The sequence below is a fragment of the Poecilia reticulata genome, chromosome 1 (genome assembly GCF_904066995.2).
Source record: "Poecilia reticulata chromosome 1, P_reticulata-male-v2, whole genome shotgun sequence".
Lineage (NCBI taxonomy): Eukaryota > Metazoa > Chordata > Actinopteri > Cyprinodontiformes > Poeciliidae > Poecilia > Poecilia reticulata.
This window is the reverse complement of record NC_088830.1, coordinates 9,558,810-9,583,831: the sequence shown is the minus strand read 5'-3', so window position 1 is coordinate 9,583,831 and position 25,022 is coordinate 9,558,810. Positions and strand designations below refer to the sequence as shown.

At 40.2% G+C, this 25,022-nt stretch overlaps 1 protein-coding gene across 2 annotated transcripts in view; it reads right to left on the bottom strand.

Annotated features, from left to right (window-relative positions):
- Window positions 1–5,032: 5,032 nt before the first annotated feature.
- LOC103469417 (phospholipid-transporting ATPase ABCA1-like) overlaps window positions 5,033–25,022 on the bottom strand; it is a 34,098-nt gene continuing 14,108 nt past the window's right edge. Inside the window, exons 9-49 of one of the 2 annotated variants that reach the window (XM_008417117.3) lie at window positions 19,947–20,190; window positions 19,710–19,849; window positions 19,510–19,626; window positions 18,519–18,713; window positions 17,093–17,298; window positions 16,820–16,996; window positions 16,509–16,731; window positions 16,192–16,413; window positions 15,694–15,898; window positions 15,487–15,600; window positions 15,220–15,394; window positions 15,001–15,132; window positions 14,762–14,901; window positions 14,530–14,667; window positions 14,190–14,419; window positions 14,028–14,097; window positions 13,728–13,930; window positions 13,572–13,623; window positions 13,345–13,458; window positions 12,929–13,077; window positions 12,680–12,804; window positions 12,209–12,307; window positions 11,859–12,048; window positions 11,647–11,741; window positions 11,536–11,568; window positions 11,321–11,426; window positions 10,995–11,069; window positions 10,685–10,854; window positions 10,428–10,605; window positions 10,221–10,336; window positions 9,986–10,130; window positions 9,776–9,899; window positions 9,540–9,669; window positions 9,214–9,397; window positions 8,977–9,083; window positions 8,747–8,888; window positions 8,493–8,627; window positions 8,273–8,376; window positions 8,067–8,159; window positions 7,708–7,951; window positions 5,033–7,411 (exon numbers count right to left, since the gene is read on the bottom strand). In XM_008417117.3, the coding sequence (XP_008415339.1) occupies window positions 7,268–7,411; window positions 7,708–7,951; window positions 8,067–8,159; window positions 8,273–8,376; window positions 8,493–8,627; window positions 8,747–8,888; window positions 8,977–9,083; window positions 9,214–9,397; window positions 9,540–9,669; window positions 9,776–9,899; window positions 9,986–10,130; window positions 10,221–10,336; window positions 10,428–10,605; window positions 10,685–10,854; window positions 10,995–11,069; window positions 11,321–11,426; window positions 11,536–11,568; window positions 11,647–11,741; window positions 11,859–12,048; window positions 12,209–12,307; window positions 12,680–12,804; window positions 12,929–13,077; window positions 13,345–13,458; window positions 13,572–13,623; window positions 13,728–13,930; window positions 14,028–14,097; window positions 14,190–14,419; window positions 14,530–14,667; window positions 14,762–14,901; window positions 15,001–15,132; window positions 15,220–15,394; window positions 15,487–15,600; window positions 15,694–15,898; window positions 16,192–16,413; window positions 16,509–16,731; window positions 16,820–16,996; window positions 17,093–17,298; window positions 18,519–18,713; window positions 19,510–19,626; window positions 19,710–19,849; window positions 19,947–20,190 (5,985 nt within the window). In that variant the 3' untranslated portion in view covers window positions 5,033–7,267. The remainder of the gene's footprint in view (window positions 7,412–7,707; window positions 7,952–8,066; window positions 8,160–8,272; window positions 8,377–8,492; window positions 8,628–8,746; window positions 8,889–8,976; window positions 9,084–9,213; window positions 9,398–9,539; window positions 9,670–9,775; window positions 9,900–9,985; window positions 10,131–10,220; window positions 10,337–10,427; window positions 10,606–10,684; window positions 10,855–10,994; window positions 11,070–11,320; window positions 11,427–11,535; window positions 11,569–11,646; window positions 11,742–11,858; window positions 12,049–12,208; window positions 12,308–12,679; window positions 12,805–12,928; window positions 13,078–13,344; window positions 13,459–13,571; window positions 13,624–13,727; window positions 13,931–14,027; window positions 14,098–14,189; window positions 14,420–14,529; window positions 14,668–14,761; window positions 14,902–15,000; window positions 15,133–15,219; window positions 15,395–15,486; window positions 15,601–15,693; window positions 15,899–16,191; window positions 16,414–16,508; window positions 16,732–16,819; window positions 16,997–17,092; window positions 17,299–18,518; window positions 18,714–19,509; window positions 19,627–19,709; window positions 19,850–19,946; window positions 20,191–25,022) is intronic. The other variant, XM_008417194.3, reaches the window with a different exon arrangement.

Genomic DNA, 25,022 nt, shown 5'->3' with positions numbered 1-25,022 from the left:
TTTTAATCCTGCATGATTAATTTTTTTGGATAATAAGTATTAAAAGCACAATTTTAATTTACATGGTCCTCATTTTTAGTCTTGCTGGTTGCATAGACCCCAAAACAATTAGAAACAGTGTTCCCTCTCCCGGACGCGGGTCACTTTGGCCCCACTCTTGAACCAGGCCTGGAGGTGGGGCATATTGGCAAGTGCCTGGTAACCGGGGTTTTACTCCATGGGTCAGTGACATGCAGTCTTTAATAGGCACAAGTTGAGAAAAGATGACAAGGAAGCAGAAAAGGCAGTTTCTAGCAGGTCATCCACAAAGCCTGTCTTTCCTTTCCGTTTGAAAACAGAGGGTGTCCTTATGTCTCGTAGTTTGAAGCAAACCTTTCAGCTCCAGTGTTTGTATTGTATTATTTCCTGCTTCAATTGAAAATCCACTTTAGAAAACTGTTTGAGTGTAGAAATGTAGGAGCTGGTCCAAGTGGTTTGGGAGAGGGAAGTCTGGGCCTCCTAACTTAGGCTGCTACACCCACGACCCAACTCCAGATAAGCGGAAGAAGATGGATGGATGGTTGGATGGTTCTCTATCTGCTAAGAACAATTGTCTCCTCCTCAGTTGCAGTTAACAGATGTGGGCAGACATTTCACTCTCCTTTCACTCTCCTTTTCTTAGGCCTTGTGTCTAAAAATGGGGTCCAACCGACCCCCACACACGTAAAACTTGTATCATTTGCCAGTCCTCTACGTTTACCTCAGTTCTCACATGCACAAGGGTTAAGAAAGCGTTTATACAAAAAGCTAATAGGAAGAGGAGTGATAAAAGTTCAGCTTCTCTCTCCAGTGTTAATATCACAAACTTTCAACTGTACATATTATCCATGCAGCACCAGCTGGGATCTAAAGTGCTCCCATTATGCTCTCTCAAAGGCCACAATAAAAACATTTACATTTTTCAGGTTTAAGGTTCACACAAATAGAAATGCTGATGACTCCACACTGTGGCCATGTAAAAAAAAGAAAAAAAGAAATTATGCAACGTAACACATATGTCCATGTTACTATGAAAAAACAACAGTTTGAGGAATTAAAAACCCTTCCATAATATTTCTGATCAGCCTTTGTTTAGTCTTTCATTAAGAGGATCTTAGTAACGTTTTTTTTTTTTTCCCTGTTTCACTTTGGTGTATTTCTCCAATCAAATAAAAATTCTCAATAAAGTATGTAAATGTTCTTAGTGTATATCCATATATTTATTTAATTAATTTTTTTATTCTTTATGTTGGTTGACACCCAGCGATTAACAAATTGTATCTTTATTTCTGTGCAATGTGTGATAATGATTATGTTATGAGATTGTGCTAACAGCTGCCAAGTTCCTATACACTCACATATACGCAGACACACAGACACACACGCATGTTTACGTGGCTATCTACAGCCTAAGCCTTACTATTATCCTATCCCTAAACCTATACATTACATACCTAACCCTAACAACCTTAGTCCTAAATCTAACCCCTGACCCAAAAACAGCGTTTTCCCTTGTCAGGACCAGGCTTCAGTCCCCACAAGGGGCAGTGGGTCCCCACGACGTAGTGTCAGAAAAATGGTCCCCACAAGGTATTACAAATAAATGCACACGCAGACACACACACACACACACACACACACACACACACACACACACACACACACACACACACACACACACACACACACACACACACACACACACACACACACACACACACACACACACACACACACACACACACCCATATACAGAGAAGTATTTGTCCGTTCTGAGTCATTCATCCACCAACATCATGACTCGAACACTTTCCTTGCTGGGGTTTCTGCTCATCTGTGTCACAGCAGGTGAAAAATGAAAGTTTTTCTTGTTTCATTTGGTTTGAAGGTCTATTTTGAAAGTAGTTTCTTTACAAAGTACAGCTGGAACTATTACATTTCTATTTACAATGAAACCTGCTTTGATAAGTTGTTTTATGCTGATCACTATAAGGTCAAATTCTACAGTACAAACAAAACATACAAAATGATCTAGATTAGATTTGATGATGCCTAATACACTTTAGGTTAATTGACACTGACCCTCAGATCCACTGACCCTCAGAGCTGGTTGTTATCTAAAACCGTGACATCATATATGAACTGTGATGCCAGCACATGTCAGTAGGATTATACAAGAAAAAAAAAAAAAAAACGCACTTTATTATTTTCTATAGATTCTGCTAGAAGGTCTGGACTCTTGAGAAAGGTAATACACATTTTAGAATTAAACTATTATCTATGTGTAAAACTTACTATAACTGAGCAAAATTTGATGTGATGTTGTGTTCATATGTTGGATAGACTTCTTGTCCTACTCGAAGGGTGAACAGGATTTGCCCAATGAACTTTGCCCCTGTGTGTGGCAGTGACGGAAACACTTACTCCAATATGTGTGTCCTCTGCACAAAGTGAGTACACACAGCCGCTCTACACATTATCAACTTTATCAATATTAAGACATTGAAGGATCCACACATTAATTTTGTCACCTAGTCTGACTCTTTGGAGAGTAAAATGCATTAGTCACCACTTAGTGATCAACTAATATGAAACCGAAAGGTGTTCTACCCTGAACAAAACACCTAAACGCGCCATTTTTGTTTTTTGTTCCCATTTGGGCATGAACTGAACCCAAGCATCCAAAATGTTTTCCATGTATACATGCTGTGGCAGCTCCTAAACTTTGGAACTCTTTGCCAATGTCGGTAAAGCAGGCCACTTCTCTGGCAACTTTTAAATCTGCTCTTAAGACTCACCTTTTTCGGCTGGCCTTTGATTCAGCTTGAGCTGCTGTTACTTTTAGTTACTTTTATTGCTTTTTTTTTTAGATTACTTATTGTGATATTTATTATGACTGCATATTTGGGTATGTTCTTGTATTGCATTGTGTGTCTTCATTTTTAAGTGATTGTATTTTTGGTGTTAGTGTGCTTTTAATTTTTATTTCACTTGTTTTAATTTTGTGGCTGTACAGCACTTTGGTCAGTGGAACTGTTTTAAAGTGCTATATAAATAAACTTGACTTGACTTGACTTGACAATAGAACTATTCCTCTTAAATATAATTCATAACTGTTCTAAATTTGTGTTAGTAGCTGCGCTTCCACTGGCTATGTAATTTGACATTTAGAAAATAAATTTGCTGAATATAAACATGCCAATTAAAAAAAAAAAACACGACAGGAACTAGCAGGAGAAAAGTGTGGCATGTTTTTTTTAATGTTTATCACATGAACAAACTTGCATGTGATTTTAATTGTATTTCTTATTTGCTAAATTGTGTGTGTGTGTGTGTGTTGTTTTTTTTTACATTTGCAGAATATCAAACAAGGTTTTGCACACATTTGTAATGCAATGGCAGCTACTGAGTGGTTTTCTGACTTTTCAGCACACCCTGCAGTGAAACAAATCTGCACATTTCATAATGTCCTCTTATTGTGGCCAGTCTAAAGCACACAGTGTGCACTCATGCTGCCCTGATATGCCACACCTGCAAGATGAGATGAATTATCTTGGCAAAGAGGCAGAGCTCTCTAGCACAGATCTAGACAGATTTGTGAAAAATATTTGAGAGAACAATATATATTGTGTATAAAGAAAAAAAAAGCTTGGATGTTTGGGTTCAACTCATGACAAAAAAGGAGAAAACACAATTGTTGCATTTGTATTTTTAAGTGTAAAGAAATCTCTGGTTTTGTCTTTGGAAATACAACAAGATACATGTGGATCAACCTCTGAGAGGGACAGGAAGGTTTTTCTAGTGTTTTTCTACAATGAAGGAAAAAAATAGCAATTCTTATCGTGCATTCACGCAAGTGTTCACCTTAGATATATTTTAAGCGTAGGAAGAGTAACTTTTAATTGTTCATAAAAAAATGTTACTTTGTTTTGTTTGGTTTTATAATTAACATTGCATCTGCATGAGTGAGTCACAGCTATGCCATGTCTCAATTCTCTCCTCATGGAAACCAGAAAGGACGTCATGTTCGTCAGGGAGGGACGCTGCTGATCTGTGTGGTTGATAAAATCAACACTATGAAGCAAACTGGAAAAATTATATCTACTCTTGTCACATTGTAATGAAGTCTAAATGTCATCAATCTTGTGACCTTCTGGTTGTTTTTCTCAGTAATTATACAATTTATGCTGTACGCTAGGTTAACAAGGAAGAAGCTAAAGAGTTATTAAGTAAATAAACTTTATATGTATGGCACTTTCACAGATAAAAAAAAAAGATTTTACAGAAATACAGATCTAGGCATAAATAGAATAGACCAATACGGTGAGAACAGATGACAAGAACAAAAGTAGAACATTTAACTAGAGAGGCTCTGGGCTAAGGACAGAGTATTGTTGAGTAATGTAATGTTTACTTTCAACAATTGTAAAACTATACTCTGAAATTACTTAAAAATTGCAGTATTTTATGGTTTATTGATGACACTTCCTCAACTAGCATTACATTGATGTACAAATTTGCAGAACAGTAAATACTTAGGGAGAATATGCTTAAGCACAACTAAAACACGATGTGAATCTTGTTCACACTACTGTTCGCAATCTCTTACATCTTTTAAAAATGCGTAAACTGCAGCAGCCTGTGAGGGCACATGTGCAGCATTGCTTGAAATTAATTTAAAGGTTACCTCAAACAGCTTTTTCAATTGCCTGGCAATTAAAAAAGGCAATATTCTCCATACAGAAAATGTCTAGAAGCCGTCATAAGCAACAAAAAGTGTCCCAAGTATTTAATACAGTTGCTATTCCTTGTGCTTTTTCACTTTAACTTAACTCCTGTACTGATTTATTTACACTTTTTCTGTGTGTAAATTACATGTGTTGTTACATAGATCCTATGTCAATTTTATATCAGTAATCCAACTGAGAACATAACTACTGAGAAAAATGTTGATGTGCCAGCTGTACAGAAAAACAAAGTGAATAAAATAAACAAAAACTATAGTCGGGAGACATTTGTTGTCAAAACATGATTTTTTTTTTATTTATGTAAAGAATAACTATTCACAATGGGTAACAGACTCAAACAGCTGTAATACTTAAAAATGTAAACAAAGAATATTGAGAATGAAAAGAGAAGAATCACCACCCTCATTCTGTCCTGCATTTCTCACAACTATTTCTGCTTCTCAATTTCTTCACTTACTTTTATCACATTTCTCTTAAATACACAAGCCTTTGTTCTCTACTTCAAGTTTCTAGCAAACATCTCACTGCGGTGGCGCAGCTTTGTTTGTTGTGTCTGTTTTCCAGTGGAGAGATTGTATTTTACTTTTGTTTTTACATCTCTACGTCTAAAAAAAAAAATGGAAACAAAGGCCTGCTAAGCCTGTAAAGTGCTCAAATTCTTTAAAAATCAGGGGTTTCAAGGAAGAGGATAAAATCCTCAGTTTGTAGTTAGTGGATCCCAGAGATAATTGAAACCCCTTCCAAGATTTTATACAAGACAGAGCACCTGTAATCACAATCCACCATCAGTTAAAATCCTGGATGATTTTTTTTTTTTTTTTTTACTATAAAGTATTAAAAGCAAAATTTGAATTTACATGGTCCTCGTTTTTAGTCTGGCTGGCTGTTTAGCTGCTAAAAACAACTGTCTTATCCTCAGTTGTAGTTAATAGATGTGGGCAGACTTTGGCAATTTTTCCACAGGATGAATGTAACTTGCAGTCTAGTTAAGAAAAGAAGGAGAGTGCACACTTATTTTGTTTTTTTTACAACAACCCCAGATGATAAGAGAAACAGGAATATATTTCAAACTGACCTGATGGATAGACGTTATAAAACACTCGTTTGCTTTTGCTGATCGGTCAGTGTTCAAAGTTTAGCTTTGTTTGGCACACAGACAGTTAGTTCACTCCAGTGTTAACATCACAAAATTGCAACTGTACATATTATCCATGCACCACCGGCTCAGATCTGAAGTGCTCCCATCATACCCTCTCAAAGACCACATCCAAAACATTTACATATTTCAGATCTAAGGTTCACACAAATAGAGCTGCTGATGACTCCACCTTGTGGCCGTGCAAAAATAAAAAAAAGAGAGAGGGCAGGATGAGTAAAGCCAGAAGAGCAGAATGCACATCTTAACCAAACATAAGGGAACCACTATTTTTTTGTTTTGATTCTGACAATGAAGGACAACAGTTAAAAAAAACCCACACACACGCAACATTTCACAATAACCTATAACAAAACTATTTTCTATGCTTTGTTGCATGTTGGTATTGGTTTTATACATTCCTTGGCAGCCTACATACATTGTTGTTTTTAATGGAGTGCTCAAGCTTGACGCTCCACCAGAATAGGCACTGTGCTGGACAATGTTAAGGACACCAAATACATTAAAAAGAACCCCACATTGGTTAGCAGTTTGAATTATTAAACAACCATGAGAAACAACTTAACCATGCTTGGCTAAAAGGATTTTTCTTTTTTCAGATTAGCAAAAGTTAAAACACAGATGATTGCACATTTGAGACCAAAACGGGATTTTTAGATGCTTACCTTCAACCATCTCTTGGATTATAAAACAACTGCGCTTGGTAACGAATAGAAATCGAGAAAAGGTTTGACCCTGAATAAAAAAAATTAGTCAGTCCATCTTTCAACAGCTGGCAGTGAATGATTCAAATGACTTTGTTTTTACAACGTCATAAACTCTGCTGTCGCTTGCTCACAGGCAGTCCTGCAGACTGCGGCCGTCTGCTCCGAGGAATGGGGACGAAAACCTTCCAGATTTCGTTTCGCGTTATCCCCTACCAAAGTGTCTTGTCCGTGAAGTCAGTAACCTGGACTTTCCAGTCGAACGGAGAAATTCAGATCCTGCTTTCGCTTCAAGTGTCTTCTTTCATCCTGTCCACGTCGTGAAGAGGAGAAGCACCAGTCTCCAACCTCTACACAGCTACCTTCAAATCTTAAATATATATACGTTTATTTTACTTGCATTGATTTGCATTGAGTTTTTCATGGTTTCAGCGTCTGTCACAAAACCTGCCGTCGTTGCCTCCGTCGGAGGCTGTGCGATGAGACGCAGGTTCACTGAAACACGATGACAATTAAAAAAGACTAAAAAAATAGAAATAAAAAAATGACCATAGGTCGTCTCCCCCACAAGTCAGTGGTCCACGTTTTTTTCTTTCTTTCTTTCTTTTAGCAGGGAGAGAGGGTGAAGCATGATTCAGAAATCAGACGCAGCTTTCTCTTGTCTTGCTGTCCGTGAGGAAAGAGTTCAATTGGGAAAGGTCCACCACGACTGCATCCCGCTTGCTCAGGTGGATGTCTTTCAAGTGGTCCTCGTCACTTTGGTCCTTGGCGAAATTAACAAACACCTGAGAGAAGGGAAATGAAAAAATATATACAATTAGATATTGCTAGACTAATTTGAATATTTTGCAGTGGCTGTTTTTGATTTCTGTAGTGAGCTACTCAGGGTGTCAGTAAAAAAGTGTGGGTTAGCAGCACAGGCACAAGATAAAAATGCAACTTGAACAAGTTTTCTATTGCTTCTCCTTGATTAATTTGCAGAGCAGCGCCATATTTGATCCAATTTCAGAATGTTGAACATAGCTGGCAGAGGGGCCCATTAATTTAAGAATAGCCACTGACTTTGTGTTCGCTTGCTTACTTGGTCTAAAGTAGTCTGAGAGACAGAATAGTCCTCTATGCTGAGTGCCTCCTTGTTTTTGGAGAGAAGGGAGAAGATTCGGGCGAGGGAGGTGAGTGAAGAGGGGAGCTGGTACTGCAGCATGTTGCGGTGTTTCTCCTTCAACGTGCTCCCTGGCAGTTCCCGCTCTATAAACTCCATCACCAGTCGTAGGTCCGGGTCCGGCCCCGCCACGCGCAAAATGATGGTGTAGCCGTCTCCGAACCTGATGGAAGACATTTATTGTTTTAAGATGCTTTGGGTTTACAGGTTTTGCCCCTTTATTTCGTTACCGAAACGGCATTTTTTTGTAATGAAATGTTTCATTTGTGCAGGCCTACCGGTTTTTAAGGTGCTGCACACTGCCCAGACAGCGGAACCTGCCGTTCACCATGATAGCCATTCTGGTGCAGAGTGCTTCACACTCCTCCATACTGCGACAAACCAAGATAGAAAACATTTATTCAATACACAGACATAGGGATGCTACAGAAATTGTTCACTTAATTCATTGATTCCAATAGTTCAGAGAAATTCTTCGACTGACCTGTGGGAGGTGAGGACCACGGATCGTCCCTCTTTGATGATGCTCAGGATGGCGTTCCAGAGGGCCCGACGTGCCTTAGGGTCCATTCCTGTTGTTGGTTCATCCTGTTACAAAGGTGATAACATACGTTTAGCCGAAATATACTGTGCAACACATCAGTTAGTGCCACCGTGAACATTGTCATCTTTATGTTTTATGATTAATATGTAGTTTCACTGACCAAAAACACAACAGGCGGGCCTCCTATAAGTGCAATGGCAGTGGAGAGTTTCCTCATGTTTCCTCCACTATAGCTCCCTGCTGCTTTGTCCACATACTTGATCAATCCCAGTTTCCGTATCCCCCACTCTGCCACCTAGTGTTGAAAAAAGAGTTTTGCTAAATGTTTGGACAAGCTTAACTTTTCTTTGTTTGATATACATGTTATTGGAGTAGGTTGGACATGAAAGACCAATGATGTGTGGTGCTGCTGACCTCGCAGACTTCCTTCTCAGGCACTCCTCTCAAGATGGCGTAGAACTCGAGGTGCTCTCTTCCAGTCAGAAGGTCGTTGATGGCATCAAACTGAGGACAGTAGCCCATGTTCTGATGCGCCTCGTTTATTTCTGTGTTTACACTGAAAGGAGAGAAAACGCACAAGAACATTAGTCTCCAAATGTTATTTTAGTTTTAAATGAAATAAGAATGCTTGTCTTGTTTCATACCTCTTGCCAGCTAAGTAGGCCTCACCGCTGGTCACATCTGAGTCTCCAGTCAACATTTTGAAGGTGCTGGTCTTTCCTGCTCCGTTGACCCCAAGCAAACCAAAACACTACAAGGGAAAATGTGTATCACTGAGAATATCTGCTACGATTATTTCAACACACTTGCTTAATCTCATTAAAAAAAATACAAATATTCTTGCATGTTCCTCTGTATTATTTTCTGTAAACTGGGCGTACCTCTCCGGGAGGGATGCCAACACACAGCCGGTCCACGGCCGGCTTCTGTTTCCGCTTGTAAATCTTGGTGAGCTGCCTCAGCTCGAGAATGTCCAACTGTCCACCGCCGCTCAGGATCCTCTGTCGCTCTCTGGCAACGTCTTCATCCTCTTCTCCAATTGGTTTCAGATGGCCGGTGGAGGATCTGCGGGGTTTTAAAATAGGAGAGTTCAAATTTCAGCGGACTTGAGCTTCACAGCCTGAAATATAAACCCAAAACTAATGTTTTCATTCGTGACGTCTGGGTAAGTGGTAGGTGAACTCGACTGATGACATGTTTTACCAACCTGGCTTTAAAGCAGAAGCGGTACTGAATGAGGACGGTGATGCAGAAGAAAATAACTCCCTCTATTGCCATGGCGAACAGGTTCTTTCCCACCATGTCCCAAGCCAGAGGAGAGCGAAACCGGTTTTCACCTATAACAGACATTTCGTCTCTTTAATATGGCCTTTCATGAGACTTTTCTTGTCCTAGTCAATGATATGACTATAAAATTGATAACAGGTCAAAGTAAAGGCTCACCAAATCTCTCCAAAGCATCAGCCATGGCTTGATTCTTCACCATGTCAATCAGTCCTCTACCCAGGCAGAAGTGAGGGAAGATGAGGAACACATTCTTCAAGATGTCATTAATACCACCGATCTCCTGAGAGAGGAATGCAATTAATGCCAATTTAACTTCATAAAGTTGAAAAAAAATCCTATAGTCTGAAACTCATAACATTTACTTACATTACTTCCAAATAACTCCAGGACAAACGTGGACACACTGCCATTGATTCCAATCAGTATGTTGACACTGGTTAGAACTACGTAGGCAGTGCTGGGGATCTTAAAGAAGAAAGAGGCTGGGTACATCAGAGGGGTGATTGACCACCTGGTAAAAGAAGCAAAACATAAATTTACATGAAGTCCTTGAATGTGGTTGAAGTGAAAAGTCACAGTGTAGAAAGTTTATCCAAATTACCCATAGAGGAGAAGCAGCAGAGCCAGTACTGGTAGATTGGTGGAAGAAACATAGGCTTCTTGTTGGAAACAGACAAATATGATGATCACTAGCGTAGCTGGAACGACGTAGTTACACTGCGAGAAGGAAAAGGAAGAGGAGGACCTTTTAATATTTACACTTGGAATACTTTGCCACTCCAGAGGTGTTGAATTTGTAATGTCTCACCATATCCCAAATAAAGTTGGCCAGCCAGTAGAGCAAGGGTTGCACCCCACTGATGAACTGCATGTGCTTGGCTTTTGTTACTCTCTCCTGGATGAGGAAGACCACAAAACTGGCAGGGACGAAGGACATGGCGAAGATGACGCAAATGGACACCAACACGTCCACAGATGTTGTCATCCTAAAACCCAAGAAGTAAGAATTGTAGCTCGGGAAAATTTCCGCTTGCGTTCATGTGGCAAATTGATCATGATGCTCACAGTGCGACTTGTGAGAGCTGCTCCTTGGTGAGGTTTAGTGGATGGTTGTAAGCGGTGATGCCAAACTTCATCGGGTCTTGACCAGGTTTGAGACTCGACCGCAGAATGGCGTTGTTCATCACGTTGAGGAAGGAGCCGATGCTGTGCCAGCCCTTGTTGTTAAACCAAATCTAAAGGAAAGGGGGGGATTTTAAACTTGGATTTAAAACCATTGTCTTAGAGATGAAATGTTTATAACCAATAATTATTTAAACAGCACCAATCAAAATATAATGAAGTGTGAAATACAAAAACATATAGAGTTGCTAACCTTAACGTTATTCTTTGTGTCCAATCCTTGGATAAAACCAGAGAGACTGCTGAAAAAACGAAAGGCTGCCGTTCCCTAAAGGATGGATGAGGCAGAAAGGAAAGAAGAGAGACAGAGAGAGTTGTCTTTAGAAACTCAAGCAGTAAACTGACACTGCTTAAATTTCAAAGATTTACTACAACTCTATCATAAACCAAAATTATCTAGGATCCATGCAGATTTTTTTTTACCCTCAGTAACAAAGACCGAAATAGAAATTTCCTTCAGTAAAACCAAACTGATTCTGTATAATAAGAATAATGTCATTGTTCTAATCTAATTCATACCTCTTCAAGTTGGAAGAGTTGCCTCAGTTGCACAACAGCTTCATCAATATCACCTGTGTGGGACAAAACATGGGAACCTCGGGCACCCAGAGAGAATCCACCGTATCTGTTATGGAGAGCAAACATTTTTACATCAGTGCAGCTCACAGCAGAGAAGCACTCAGATCAATGTTTTCTTTTTTTTTTTTTAAGATGCATAACGTCTTGGAATGTACCTGAACTCGTTGACCCAGATCTTGTTATTCAAGCTGTAAAAGGGGAAACCATATAATAAAAGGCTAGAACTTATAAGTTAGAAATGTGACATCAGAGGTAAGAGTTTTTACCTCTTGCCGATGATCTGAGCGTAGGTTTTGACCAGGTAGTCCGACACGTTTCTTCCAGTCAAATTCTGCAGTGTGTCTTTGTCACTGATCATCATCTGGATACAAAGACAAACCATGGTACTTCATTACTGTGTGCCAAGTTGAGTTTGTGTGTGTAGCACATTTGATGCCATAACTGAGTCTGTGTTCAGATTTTTGTTGGTCCTACTGACCTGTGGTGGTGGAAGTCCACCGGCCCCGGCGGGACACTCGGGCAGCATCCTCTTACGGCCTTCACAGCTGCACTCACACAGTGGAGACGGGTTCTCCATGGTCCAGTTGCCTTTGTCGAATATATCACTGACACTTTGAGGAACCTGAGGGAGCGTCCAATCATCCTTCACCTCCACACAGGGAGTGTCCCTGGAGCACGCAGAGAGAACAACATTTTAGTTTTTAGCTGAACTTTTCCATTTCTAATTACTACATCATTTTGATTTTTGTTTTTACTGAAGTTAACATTCATGGAGATTGATTCTGGATATACAATCTCCATGAATAAAGTTACTCTTTTCCCACTTACGGTATGGGCTCTCCTTCCATGCATCGTGTTCCAAATCCTGGTTTGTCCATCAAAGCTCCCAGCAGTTTGTGGTTGTGGGGTTCTTCAGGCATGTCATTACTGCAAAGGCACAGACAGAACACTTTAAGTAATGGCATTTCTTACATTTAATATACAAGAAATAGCTCACTATAAAATCCTTCATATAAAGCAGTTACTTTCTTTATCATCCACATCTTTTAGCAGCACTTGTTTAAATAATAATTCTTACCACAATCAGGCAATCCTTTACATCTATGTATACCTCTTAATGGAAAAACACTATTCACTCATTCATGCTGTTTCTTTTCTCCCTGTTTGTTCTCAGAAACAAAAGCGTAAACACCACTGTGACAAAATGCTAGCTAGAATTACACAAAGAAGGTTTACATTTTTTCCAAAAGAATGCCAGATATCAGGACAGAGGTTGATAACATAGGAGTGACGTCCCACCTGATGAAGGTAAACTGCTCTCCATACATGCTGGGATGCAGAGCCAGACTTGGGTATTTCCCAAATGGAGGAACAATGAGGCTGAACACCAGTGCAATGCACACAAACACTGCTGGCAGAACAATCTGAAAAACACGAACCAGGGCAATGCATTTAAACTTTAGTGCAATAAAATGGGCATGGTGTAAAATAATTGACATAGTAAGTTGTGTTAATGATAAGAGCACCACAACTTTAACCACAGCACACCTGAGCAAAAAAGCCTTTCCTAGAGCGGCGAGCGTAGAGGAACCGTTTCCACAGGAGCGCGACAAACTGCTGTCGCTTCAGACTCCAGCCTTTGACCTGAAATGAACCTTTGCCATCTGTTCCACCGAGCCAGTCAGTCTCACGAGATTCTGCACAGAAAAGACACATTTTCAGCAAACGTGCAAACAAGATAAATGTGTTCTCCGGTTTTGCAACAGCAATGAAACTTGTAGTTATTGCTAAAAGCATGCAACTGTTCCAGTTTTGTAACAGCAGCACATGAGCCTCAGGTTGCCTGGGTTTCAGTGCAATGTTTCAGATTTTTTGCATATTTTTCAAATGCACAAAGCCCCTCAGTATTAAAACTGAAAGATTTGTTTCGTCATTGCTCTGCGTGGCGGGCAATTAAATTCTACCTGGGTCACCTTCAGAGTCATTGAAGTCAAAGTCATCCTCGGTGAAGGGCTTCAGGCAGCTCTGGTGGTCTCCAAAAGCATGTCGCCGTCGGGTTCTGGTTGGTACCACTCCATCTACAAAAACACCAAAGTGTACTTGCTTATTTTTACTCTACTCAGTGTTTGCATTTGTTTTTCTTTTTTGTTTTCATGTGCAGTTGCCGCATTTAAAACATCGTAAATCTCACCTGAAAGCTCAACAGAATCAACACCGCTATCTTCTGCCACTTTCAGGAAAATCTGCCGCATCAAAAGAAACAAGGTCAGTTTAAGGGTTCGCTTGAGATTCAATGAATGTTAGCTAAAAATAGATTAAAGGGTTATGTTAAGAAAGCAGTCCCTACCTCTTCCAAGGTGGTGTCAGAAATTCCGTAGCTTGAGATTCCTAAGTCAGTTAGTCGATCATCAAGCTCATGGAAAAGCTCAACAAAGGCGCCGTCTTTAGCCGACTGGTATGGCAAGACGTAGGTGAGCTCATGTCCGAGATCTTCCACCAGACGAGCCTCTGAGACGTGCTTGAAAATTACACTGGAGATGAGGGAGACATCTAATTGGAAAGATGAGCAGGAAAAAAATAAGAGAGAAAGGTGGGTGAATATCATTTTTGAATTTTTGTATAGAAAAATTAATCTTCCAGTTCTTACCAATAGTGGTAGTCTCACTTTCAGGTTCGCTGCCAAGGCCAGCATCTGAACTGCTCTCTGATACGCTGTCCTGAAAAAAGTGGGGGTAAAAAAACCTTAATAAATCCATCTTTATGTTTTTTTAAAGCAGGCTAGTAAGCATAAAAATGTCTTTTCGGTTACCTTCTCTGTCTTTTTCATGTAGGAAACGGTGCTGGCAGAATTCCTGCAGGACTGTAGAGACAGGTCGTAGTCTCTCTTGACCAGCGTCAGGTAGTAGCCGGTTCCCAGGTGAGTCTTCAGGAAGAGAGAGGAGCCCACGCAGCACAGCTTGCCATGGGAAATGATAGCAATACGGTCGCCCAGGATGTCAGCCTCATCCATGTGGTGGGTGGACAGGATGATGGTGCGGGCTAAAAGGTGCATAAAAACGTAAGGTCGCTCACTACAACGCTGCTGCACTAAAGCCCTTTGGCCGACTTTTACATATATGACACACAAAAATAACATTTGTTTCGTTTACCTTGTCTGTATTTGAGGAGCAGATCCCAGATTCCCCTGCGTGCGTACGGGTCGACACCAGCAGTAGGCTCGTCCAGAATGACAACCTTAGAACCTCCGACAAACGCCAGCGCTACAGACAACTTCCTCTGCATTCCACCTGCACAAAAAATGTGTTCCAAATTTAAACATGTGTAAAACAAACAATTTAAGTGATGAAAATAATTAAGAGAAACCTGAAACTAGGAACCGACCTGACAGCGTGCTGGTGCGAGACTTTCTCTTGTGTGGCAGTCCGACATCGTTGACGATCTGCTCCATTTCAGCCTTCACCTTCTCTTCGGGCAGACCCTTCAGGCGAGCGTAGAACCAGATGTGCTCCTCGACGGTCAACCTGATTCACGGCAAACCAACAAACAGCACAAACGCTTGAAATACGAGAAAGGGGGCCCCAAGTGTGCTAAAGTGTTTTCCAGTTAAAGTGCATACATACATGCTGAAAAGCACATTGTGCTGCGGGCAGACCCCCAGGTTCTGCCTGATGGTGCTGAGCTCGGAGCGGATGTCCTTGCCGAGGATGTATGCGGTGCCAGAGGTGGGTGGGAACAGTCCGGTCAGGATTGACCTATCACAAACAGAACGTGGTCACCACTTTGAAATGAGTCGTTTGCATTTTCTCCAGTTGGTAAACGCACTGAACATGTGAACTTACATGGTTGTAGTCTTGCCAGCTCCGTTGTGGCCGAGGAAGGAGGTGATCTGGCCTTCGTAGAACTTAAGGGTCAATCCGTCCACAGCCAGCTTGTTTCCATGGCTGTAGATCTTCACCAGGTTTTCAATGTAAACACCCGGGTCGATGTGGCTTGGGTCCTCCTCGATGCACACAGCTGTAGATGTGATGAAATCAAGAACACCATATTAACGATAAGCAAAGGCTTCTCTTACAGTTTGGTATTACGTAGGATTGTATTTGCTGTACCGTCAGCGTTGCCCTTCTTTGACAGAGGAGTATTAATGTTTTGATTCTCCTTCTCTCCGCACCAATATGTTCTTGTGAAAGGGAAATACCAAGGCCTGGGGATCCCGTACTGACCTGCAACAGAATGATGTGTTTTTAAAATGACTTATATTGCACAGATTACATCAGATTTTTTAAAGAAAAATCTAATATTTTTGTGCGTCTTACCAGGAAAAACGGCTTCGATGTACCAAGTCATTATTCCGTACAGCACTGCGTCGAACAGCATGAGGCATATAGAGGTGGTCAGGTTGTAGCTGTCCTCCTCCAGGGGGCTTGCTAGAAGGTTAGACCACTGGATTCCCACACCTTGCTCCTCAAACAGGGCAAAGTACTCGCAGCCGAAGCCAAAAGCCACAGGGGACAGAAGACTCTGAGAGAGAAACACAATATCCATAGTTTACATAGCAGGAATTCCTGGGATCCCTGTGTATCATGCTAGGTTTGAGATATGGATGTACAACAACTTTTATTGGAAACATGAGTAAACGTGTAACAATCATTTTTACTGCAGTAGTTTAAGATTACACTGAAGCAACACCTAGAACCATGTGCTCTGTAAAATATGAATTTACTTTGAGGCTTTTTACATGTCCTTACCAGTGGTATCACTAAAAATGCATGGGACTGCGTTTATTGAGGTGTAATGAAATCTATCTCACTCACCACTACAAGTTTTGCTCCAAATCCCACGTAGTCCTGCCAAGCAACACACAGAACGTAGGGCAGGTAGAGGGTGAAGTATATTATTCCTCCACAGGCCGCCGCCAGGTTGGCACGAGAAAACAGAGTGCTGATCAGAAAACACTGCATGATGGTTACAACACCGAAGGATCCCAGGAAAAGAAACACAACGCCTGAGTCGCTGTATGGCAAAAGGTTTCCCATCTGAGAGAAGAGTAAAAAAAATAATAATAATCTCACGTTTTCCACTATTTTAAATGATAGAAATGATGCATGTGCTTATCTTCATCAACACACACCTTCAGCAACATCACCAGCAAGCCGGCGCTGATCAGCAGTGGGATTAAACTGCTGATGAACCAGCTCAGCCACAGGGTGCCGTTGTTCAGTCCCATGATCCTCATGGTCTCCTTCAGCCGCGCCTCCTTCTCATACACCACGCCTTTGATGATGATGGCCACAGAGTACATCCAGGCCAACGTCATGAAGAGAGGCATCGACCGGCTCATAACTCGCAGGAATCTGGAAAAAAAAAAGGAGTGAAATGTTTAAGGTACAATCCTGCCAGATCTTTGTACATGAATAGTGTTTTTTAAATGCAATCGCTTACATATCATCAACGTAGCAAGGATAGGGCATCTGCTGGATATAAATGCCCGTCTTCTCCTCAATACCAGTGATGGCTCGGATGATTCCTTGCTCAATAACGTCCTGCAGGTAAGAAAATCCGCCCCAGACGTAGCGCAGGTCCTCAAAGGGGTCTGCTCTGGGACCAGGATCCCAGTATCTGCAAAGTAACGAAAAAAGCAAATATAAAAACTGTCAAATAAACAAACAACCTAAGAAAAAAAAAAAAAAAAACATCTTTCCCATCGCCACTCACCCATCTTTGATCTTGTTGGTCCTCTCCACGTTATCGATGTCCATGCGGATTTTGTAGTTGATGTTGGGAGGCAGGTCGGTGCTATTGGGAGCGATGTCGGGAAACACAATTCCCGCCCAGAACTTCTGGTTATTCAGAAGACCCATGGACTTGTTGACCAGGCGTTCCTCGTTGGGGACCGACTCCAGTTTGTCCAAGTTCACACACTAAAAGAAGAGGGAGTTAGAAAAAAGGCAGAAGAAATCAGGCAAGGATTTAATGAGAAAATGTCGCTGAAGTGATTCATAATCTTTATTGTTATATTGTTGTGCCAATAAAACTATAAGAGGTCAAATTAACTGTTAGGTGATTGACTGTTATTACCATTTAACCTATTTTATTGAGTTATCCTTGTTATCTTGTGAATGATAAAACAGTTTATGAACCTTTTACAGGTCACAAAGTTCATTCTGAGTTTAAAACAGATTAACCACAGACTTTTTTACCTGATCAGTTCAGCCTCCCCACAGATCAACCCTTCATTTGTTTATCTAACATGAGCTGAATTTTACCTCATTCCTTCATTCCAACTTTGATAAACATTAAACATTCAGAAGAGCAAATTAAGAGAAATACAGCATAGAAACCACTAATGAGTGAACTTTTATGGTTATTTGGAGCTGTAATATTGATTTTACTGCAACAAACAACCATATATATAGATTATCGGATCTCGTTAAAGAAAGTCAGTAGGTCACTGGGTTGTTTGGAGTGGAACATTAGTCAGAGAGGTTGTAAAAGTTGTGAAATGGATACGTAACAGATTATATTTGTTATTAATCTACAGAGTTTTAGAAGGAAATGGAAGACTAATAACTTAAAATATACGTGATCAAACATGACATGAGAAGAAATAATAGAAATCAGATCATTATGAAGGTGGAAGCGGATATTTAAAGAACTTTCCTGAGAACAAAACAAGTACAGAGAATAAGCGTTGACTAACAGTGACCTTGTTTTATTTAAGTGATACAGATCACATGGCTTTGAGTTAGTTTGATGAAGCATGTGAAGCAGAAGAACATTTAATTTCAAGGTTGGTATTAACAGCTGTGCTGGTATTTGAGGTCAAGCAAAATCGTTGGAAAAATGAATGACGATTTTACAGGGAGATGACCTAAAAAGTTAACCAGCATTTAACGCCCTTTTCCCCAGTCGTTGGTTTTCTTATTGGTTTTATCCAAAGACAGAGAAAGTTTTCACAGACTACTTCAAGAGCCATGAATGTCTGATTTACTGACAGGATCTTAAACTAACAGTAATATAATTCCCATTTAAACCCTGGAGGTAAAAAAACAAGATTATGTAAAAATGTAGTCTAATGGTCTAGATTTCTGTTTTGTTGCCTTGCAATGGAAAAATAAAATAACATTCGTAAGTCACTAACCTCCATGAACTGTGAAATAGTCTTTATGGCACGGTCGGTTTCATTGAACGCGTCTCTCCATGTGTAAGCCGACCCCGAAGGCCTGCGGTCCTCTGAGACTTTTGTGAGGAAGTCCGCCACATCGGACACACTCCACTCTGTCTCACTGAGCTGAGCGTCCAGGAAAGCGGCACCGGTGTTGCTTTGGAGCAGGGACTGGAAGAAAAACAGAATAGTTTAGATGATTTATGTCAAGTAACTGTGTAAAAAAGGAAAACCTCTGAATGGTTACTGCATTCCTTTAGCCTTTTGGTTTCAGAGAGCAGCTGTTTTGTGCTCTATTTTCTACCAATTGCAAGTGAATTGTTCTGATACATGTTGTTCTGATAAATATAATAAAGTATTTTTCACAAGTTTATCTTTTTTTTATTGATAAAACATCTTTGTTTGAATGTTAAATAAAGTACCCCGGGGTGTGGGCTTCTACAATAAATACATTCCGTAATAGAAGTTTGTTATCTTTAACTCCTAGAAAAATGTACAAGGTAATTTACAAGCATACACCGCTAGGTGGAGGTGGTGTTTAAGCAGTTTGTTAAGGAAAGAAGGTGGTAAAAATTGGGTAAAAGTTCCCATCAATAAAACAACCACATTATGAGCTCTATGCCCACTTAAAGCTGCTCATCTAAACTGAGGAAGTGGAGCAATAGCTCTGTGCGGTTGACTCTCTGATATTAATGTGTTCAGAGAATGTAGGGTTTGATTTTGTACTTGGAACATGTCTGTTTTTAGGATTGGTTTTATTATTTTGTTTATTATTATCCATCTTTCTTTGCTGCCCTAGAACTTGAAAGTGACCCAAAAAAGAAAACAAACTCTGTGCGGGTCACTCAGGATAAATAATTACATACATGCCCTCAAGTTGCCTGATTGTTTTTGGGCTGAACAGGAAGGAACACTGGGAACACAGCCATGTTTTGTCTACAGAAATGATGTCAGTGTACATACTCACCCTGACTAAGTCCATCTCATCGCTGCTCTCCATGAAGCTCCAAAATTTAGGTTTCATTTCTTCCCACATGCCACCCAGATCTCTCAGCACCCCCAGCTCCTGGAAGGTCTTGTTGACCTGCAAAATTAAAGCTTTTAGATCAACTTTTTCTTACTATCGGTATTCTGATAATGAGCTTAACTGTGAGGGATCTGTTGTACCTCGTGAATGATCCTCTGTGTTGCTGGAGTGTCTGGGGTGTACAGAATCTTCCCCATCAGAAGAGGTTTGAGGGCTCTCCAGATCATCCTGGAAATGGGGCTGGACTCCAAGCTCTTCATTAGGTTGTTACAGTAAGGAGCTAAAAGGGAAACACAAACCGCAGTTTGAGTATTGAACAGATAAAAATTGGGAGCAAACAACTCTTTTATATTTAAAACAAATATAGGGATGCTTACTTGAAGAGTTGTCATAGGTGGACATGGGCTCACTGTCGCTGTCGTTGCCATGGTGTCCGAACAGAGCCTTGTAATTGTTGTCTTCATACCAGTTGAGGGATTTGATCTTCAGGCCGCCTCCCTCTGGATGCCCGCAAACGATACGCGACACGGCCTGGTACATCTGCTTCGGAGAACCTGTTGAGTTTGCAGTCAGATACAGGATCTCCTTCCTCATGTCTTTCCAGCTCTTCATGCTGGCAAGCTGTCGAGAGAGACACATCATTAAGCTCAGGGAGAGAGTATTAAACCAAATATTAAACCTGATGGATTCACTTTGAAAGCATAGTTTAGTCATGTTTTTACTTGTGATTATAAGTTGGTCATTTTCAGCACAATAGGAACTTATTGGTGACCGACCAGTTGGAAATTCAGGTCAGATATTTTTCTGGTCAGTTTTTGCACCCCATAAAGTTATATGGACAACTGATAGTAAACTCAAAGTTTGCTTTTTTCAATATCTGTGAGTTGTTTTTATCCCATGTTTTTAAAAATAGATGATTTTAGTCAAAAATTATGCCCAAAATTAGTCCCTTTTGGGCATAAAAAAGACTATCTCACACACACAGGTTCATCTCACAGGAATTTTTTTCTCTGTGGTTACGGTTTCAGTTTCCCCCAAATTTTCACACCTTTTTTCACACCTTCAGGAAACCTCAAAAGTCTCAGTTTCTCCTGTACTGAGTTGGCAGTCAAGATGCGAGACATAAAAATCCACATCTGGCAGGTTATCGTTTGCCACAGCTCAATTTAAAACAGTCGTCATGCGCACAGTGCGTGTACATTTGATACATGTAGAGAAGCGCAGCTCTGAGGGGTGGAGACACTTAACACTTGACCGTCTGCCCGACTAAGATAAATTTAACTGCTGTTCCCAGTCCTCCGAGTGTACGTGTGTGAGAGGGTCTGCGCTGCTTTTAAGGGAAGAGCTTAGATAACACGTAATGCGAGTCAGCACAGTGTCTTTCATCCGAAACAGCCATCATGCCGAGTGTTTATGCCACAGCAACAATGCTGCTGCTCTGCAGCAAATCAACAACTCACACACTGATACTTGTTAGCCAACGCAGAGGCAGAAATATGCGCGTTAAAAACTGGAAAGAATCCTGATGTTTGGAACAAAACAGCACACAGCCCTCCTCTTTGTTCAGGGATTTCTTGATAATGCGTGAAAAGAACTTCTGTTTGAATTGCAGACTTTGTCTGAAATTGGCATAAACTCTGTAGCTGTGTTTGTCTCCAACGGAGAGCAATTTGAGTTTTTGTCACATTTTGGTTTTGTTCAGTGTGAGAAATGGGAAGCGGGGTTTTATACCGTCAGCACTCAGCAGTCATATGCGTTCTGACATCGCACAGCAAGGTTACCATAGGTCAAGTGACAAGTCAGCACAGGTTTAACTATGTTTCCCAGCTGTTCAACTAGACATGCAATCAGGGATTCAACTCGTGACAAGAAACGAATGAAAGAAGGATGAATAACAGGGAGATCTCACCCATTTGGCAAGTATGGGTGGAAGGATGGAGGGGTAAGAACTATACCCGATAAGAAAGAAAGAAATAAAGTGAGAGAGAAAAGAGAGAAAGAAAAGAAAGACAGAGGAAATAGAAAAAATAAAGAGGAAAGAGAGAAAGAAAAAAATAAAGTGGCTGTGTTAGAAGCAGGAGGTGAAACCAGAGGGAGGGTTGAGAACAAAGAGAGGTTACTCTCGGTCATTTCTTCCAACAGGCAAACCTCTGCTGGCTCCACAAGTAGAGCGCTATTATCCTGACATTTATTCGCAACTCGCAGACAAAGAAACACATGCACGCACAGGCACATATGGGCAAGATGATATGCAAACATCCAGTGTTTCCTGGTTGTTACATAACAGAAAACAGTGCTGTTTACGTATTCATATATTTATGAGTCTATTTTTGCCCATTGCACTTAAAACAGATATTCAAAACTTGAGAAAGTGAGAGCCAGCCCCTCTGTTACTGTTTAAACCCGGTTTACCTTGCAGCTGAGTCTGCAGCTACATCAGGGTAACCTCGTTTCCTGCAGTTTCATCTGAAATAGTGCATGGCGTGAGTGTGTGTGTGTTTACAAATGCTGCATACTATTTTACACTCGCTGCTCATGAGATTTTCTGTGTGTTGTGGCAGATGCTTACATTTGTCGTTCCACTTAAGAGTGCCAACATCCTCTTCGCCACAACCTTTCTCACACAAAGTGCAACCTTTTGAGTGACGCGTCTCTATATCACCATGTGCATGTAGGTGATGTTGGACGCCAAAACTGTGTTTGTAGGTCTGTGTGAATGAGCGTTTTTCTTGGGAAGAAGATGATTTTGTCATTCCCTTCAAGACGAACATCCACGCTAACTTGGCGAGGTGGCACAATGAGTAATACCTGCTCTATCCAAGAATGTAGATGTGCTGCACTTGCATGCACATGGAAAATAAAACTGGGATGCAGATCGGCAGGCAGGCAGATAGGCAGAAGAACTGAATTGTCCCAGAGTAACCTCAGTACACAGCCTCTGTGAGGTTATTAAAGTTTAAGTTTCCACTCCAGCACACAGCTATGTAGACAAGAGCAGCTCAAAGGCTGATCACACAATAAAATTTTAACAAGCATAACAGATACTGAACACATTTTTCCAAGAAATCAGAGTATATTAAGTTAACTTTTGATGTGCTTTGGAGAATGCAAGACTTTTTTTGGTTTGATTTTTTGCTGGAAATGCAATAAAACTGCAAAGGATGCGGTGTAGGGGAAATTTAGTTTTTTCCACCAGGAATGGCAAATGAGGCTATCTGAGGTTGTTTTGATAAGAAGAGCAATGGGAAAGCAAAATAATGGTCAGCAGAAAAACTGAACACAGATTTCCTTTCTACTGCTGTATTAGGGGGTGACTGGCTGGAAAATGTCCACCTGATGACTCAAATAAAGTTCTCACACGTAGCTCTTTCAAAACACACGCACACAGGCATAACTGCAAGAAAACAACCAGTTTGATCCTGGAATTGATCTATGTTGTGTTGAGTATTTTTTTATACACCAGGACTTCATCAAGGTGTTAAAAAGATTTATAATAATCTCTTTGGTTATTCCTGAAATGGCTAGCATTCTGTCCAAACAATGTAAAATGTTTGAAAAAGTACATTTTTCAGTTACTCAATTCACTTGAGTTTTTCTTGAAATGTTGCAATTTGAAAAAAAAAAAAAAAAAAAAAGCTAAAGTAAGTGACCAGTATGCAGCATTACTGCAAACTATGAGGGACTGCTTTAAGTTAGATAATTAAGATGTAAATATACATGATTCATATGGATTAAAGTCCCCAATCTAAGTTGATACAGTTACATAAATAAAAATATCATTCATAAGTCATTCTCTCACTATTACTTTTTTTTTGTAATTTATGCAAATCGTAAATTTAAAAAATGACGATCTTAAAAAAGGACTCAAAAAGTATCTATTCAAACATTTTTTAATTGTTCTCAATAACATCGTTGGTAGAATTCTGAAAAGTCACATATAAATTAGCCAAGAACATTATTTAGATATTATGACTGCATATTTAAATGTGCCAGAATTATGTAGGATGCGTCCTATGATTTTAATCATGTTAGGTACCTAAAAAAATACTGAACTGAATGTGTGGCATGACATCTTTGTTATTCCTGTACTGTTTATTCTGACAGCTTTCCTAAAATATGAAAAGAAAATAATCCCATAGTGTTATATTTCTAGACAACATTCTCTTTTGCTCATGTCCAAAAGTGTGAAAAATCTAGTTCTGAAAAAACAGCAACAAAACATTCTGCAACTACAGTAAGGCTGTAGTTTGCTTTACAAATCATTTAAAAACCTTGGACCAAAGCACACAACATAAATTAAATTGGTCTCCTGCATTTTGTTAGCAACAACATGCCATTGCTTGCATATCAGCTGATCACGGCTGCTCTTTCATTTTAACCAAGTTTGCCGCACTGTGCCCACAGAACAGCTATTTAGTTGTGGAAAACATAGACCTTTAAATTTTCAAACGATTCTAATGTCAAAAGTTTCACCTTTACACTGTTCCAATCAAAAAGAGGAATTAAATATTGTGCAAAGAGGGAAAAGGAAATTCTGACTCAAAGTTGCAACATTTTCACTGGTAAAGGAAGAAAAGAGCGGTTCTTTAGGGATCTGTCAGCTGCTTAGACAGGAAGCCTCAACATACACACACGCATGCACACGCACCCACACACACGCGCACACACACACACACACACACACACACACACACACACACACACACACACACACACACACACACACACACACACACACACACACACACACACACACAGACAGCTGGGTCTTTATGTTTTGCCAGATCAGCAGAGCCTGAGCCTGAGAGAAAAGGGGGTTGTGTTGTGGAGAGCATGCTCAACCAATTGCTGCATCTCTGATTTCTCATTGCACTTCAACACTGCAGACTCAGTTACACTAGCTGGGGTCAGACATGTGGCTCTTCATGGTTTTCTGCTACGTGCAGCGTTAGTGATGGTACACTTAATGTTTCACTGAGTCAAGTCTGTCATGTACTCCGGTTACTTTAATTGAAGAACAAAAGACATATTTCCAGTTGTAGATGGTTCTTTGTCAGGTTAACTCTTGATGTAAGAGGGTGTTTAATATTAGCCATTAAAAGGGTTTAATTTTTACTCAAGCAGTGAGAAAAATGTAAGATGTTGCTTCTGGTTGTCTCATTTATTTTATTACGCAGTGAGGTATAAGGTTTTGATGGTTGTTTTGACAATAAATATCTCAATATGGTATAGTTAGTATCTTCTGGAAGTCATGTGGTTGAGTTTCTGTGTTGGAGGTCTGCTAGCTTAGCGACAAGGTTAATTGTAAAGCCAATATTTGAGGCAGCCATTGCATATGAAGGGGACATCTTAGCTGTGGTTGTGAGACAAAAGGTTAACATTCGACTTTGTTGGAATATATTTATCAAGTTTTTCACTATTTCACTTATATAAATTACAAAAAAGAATATCAA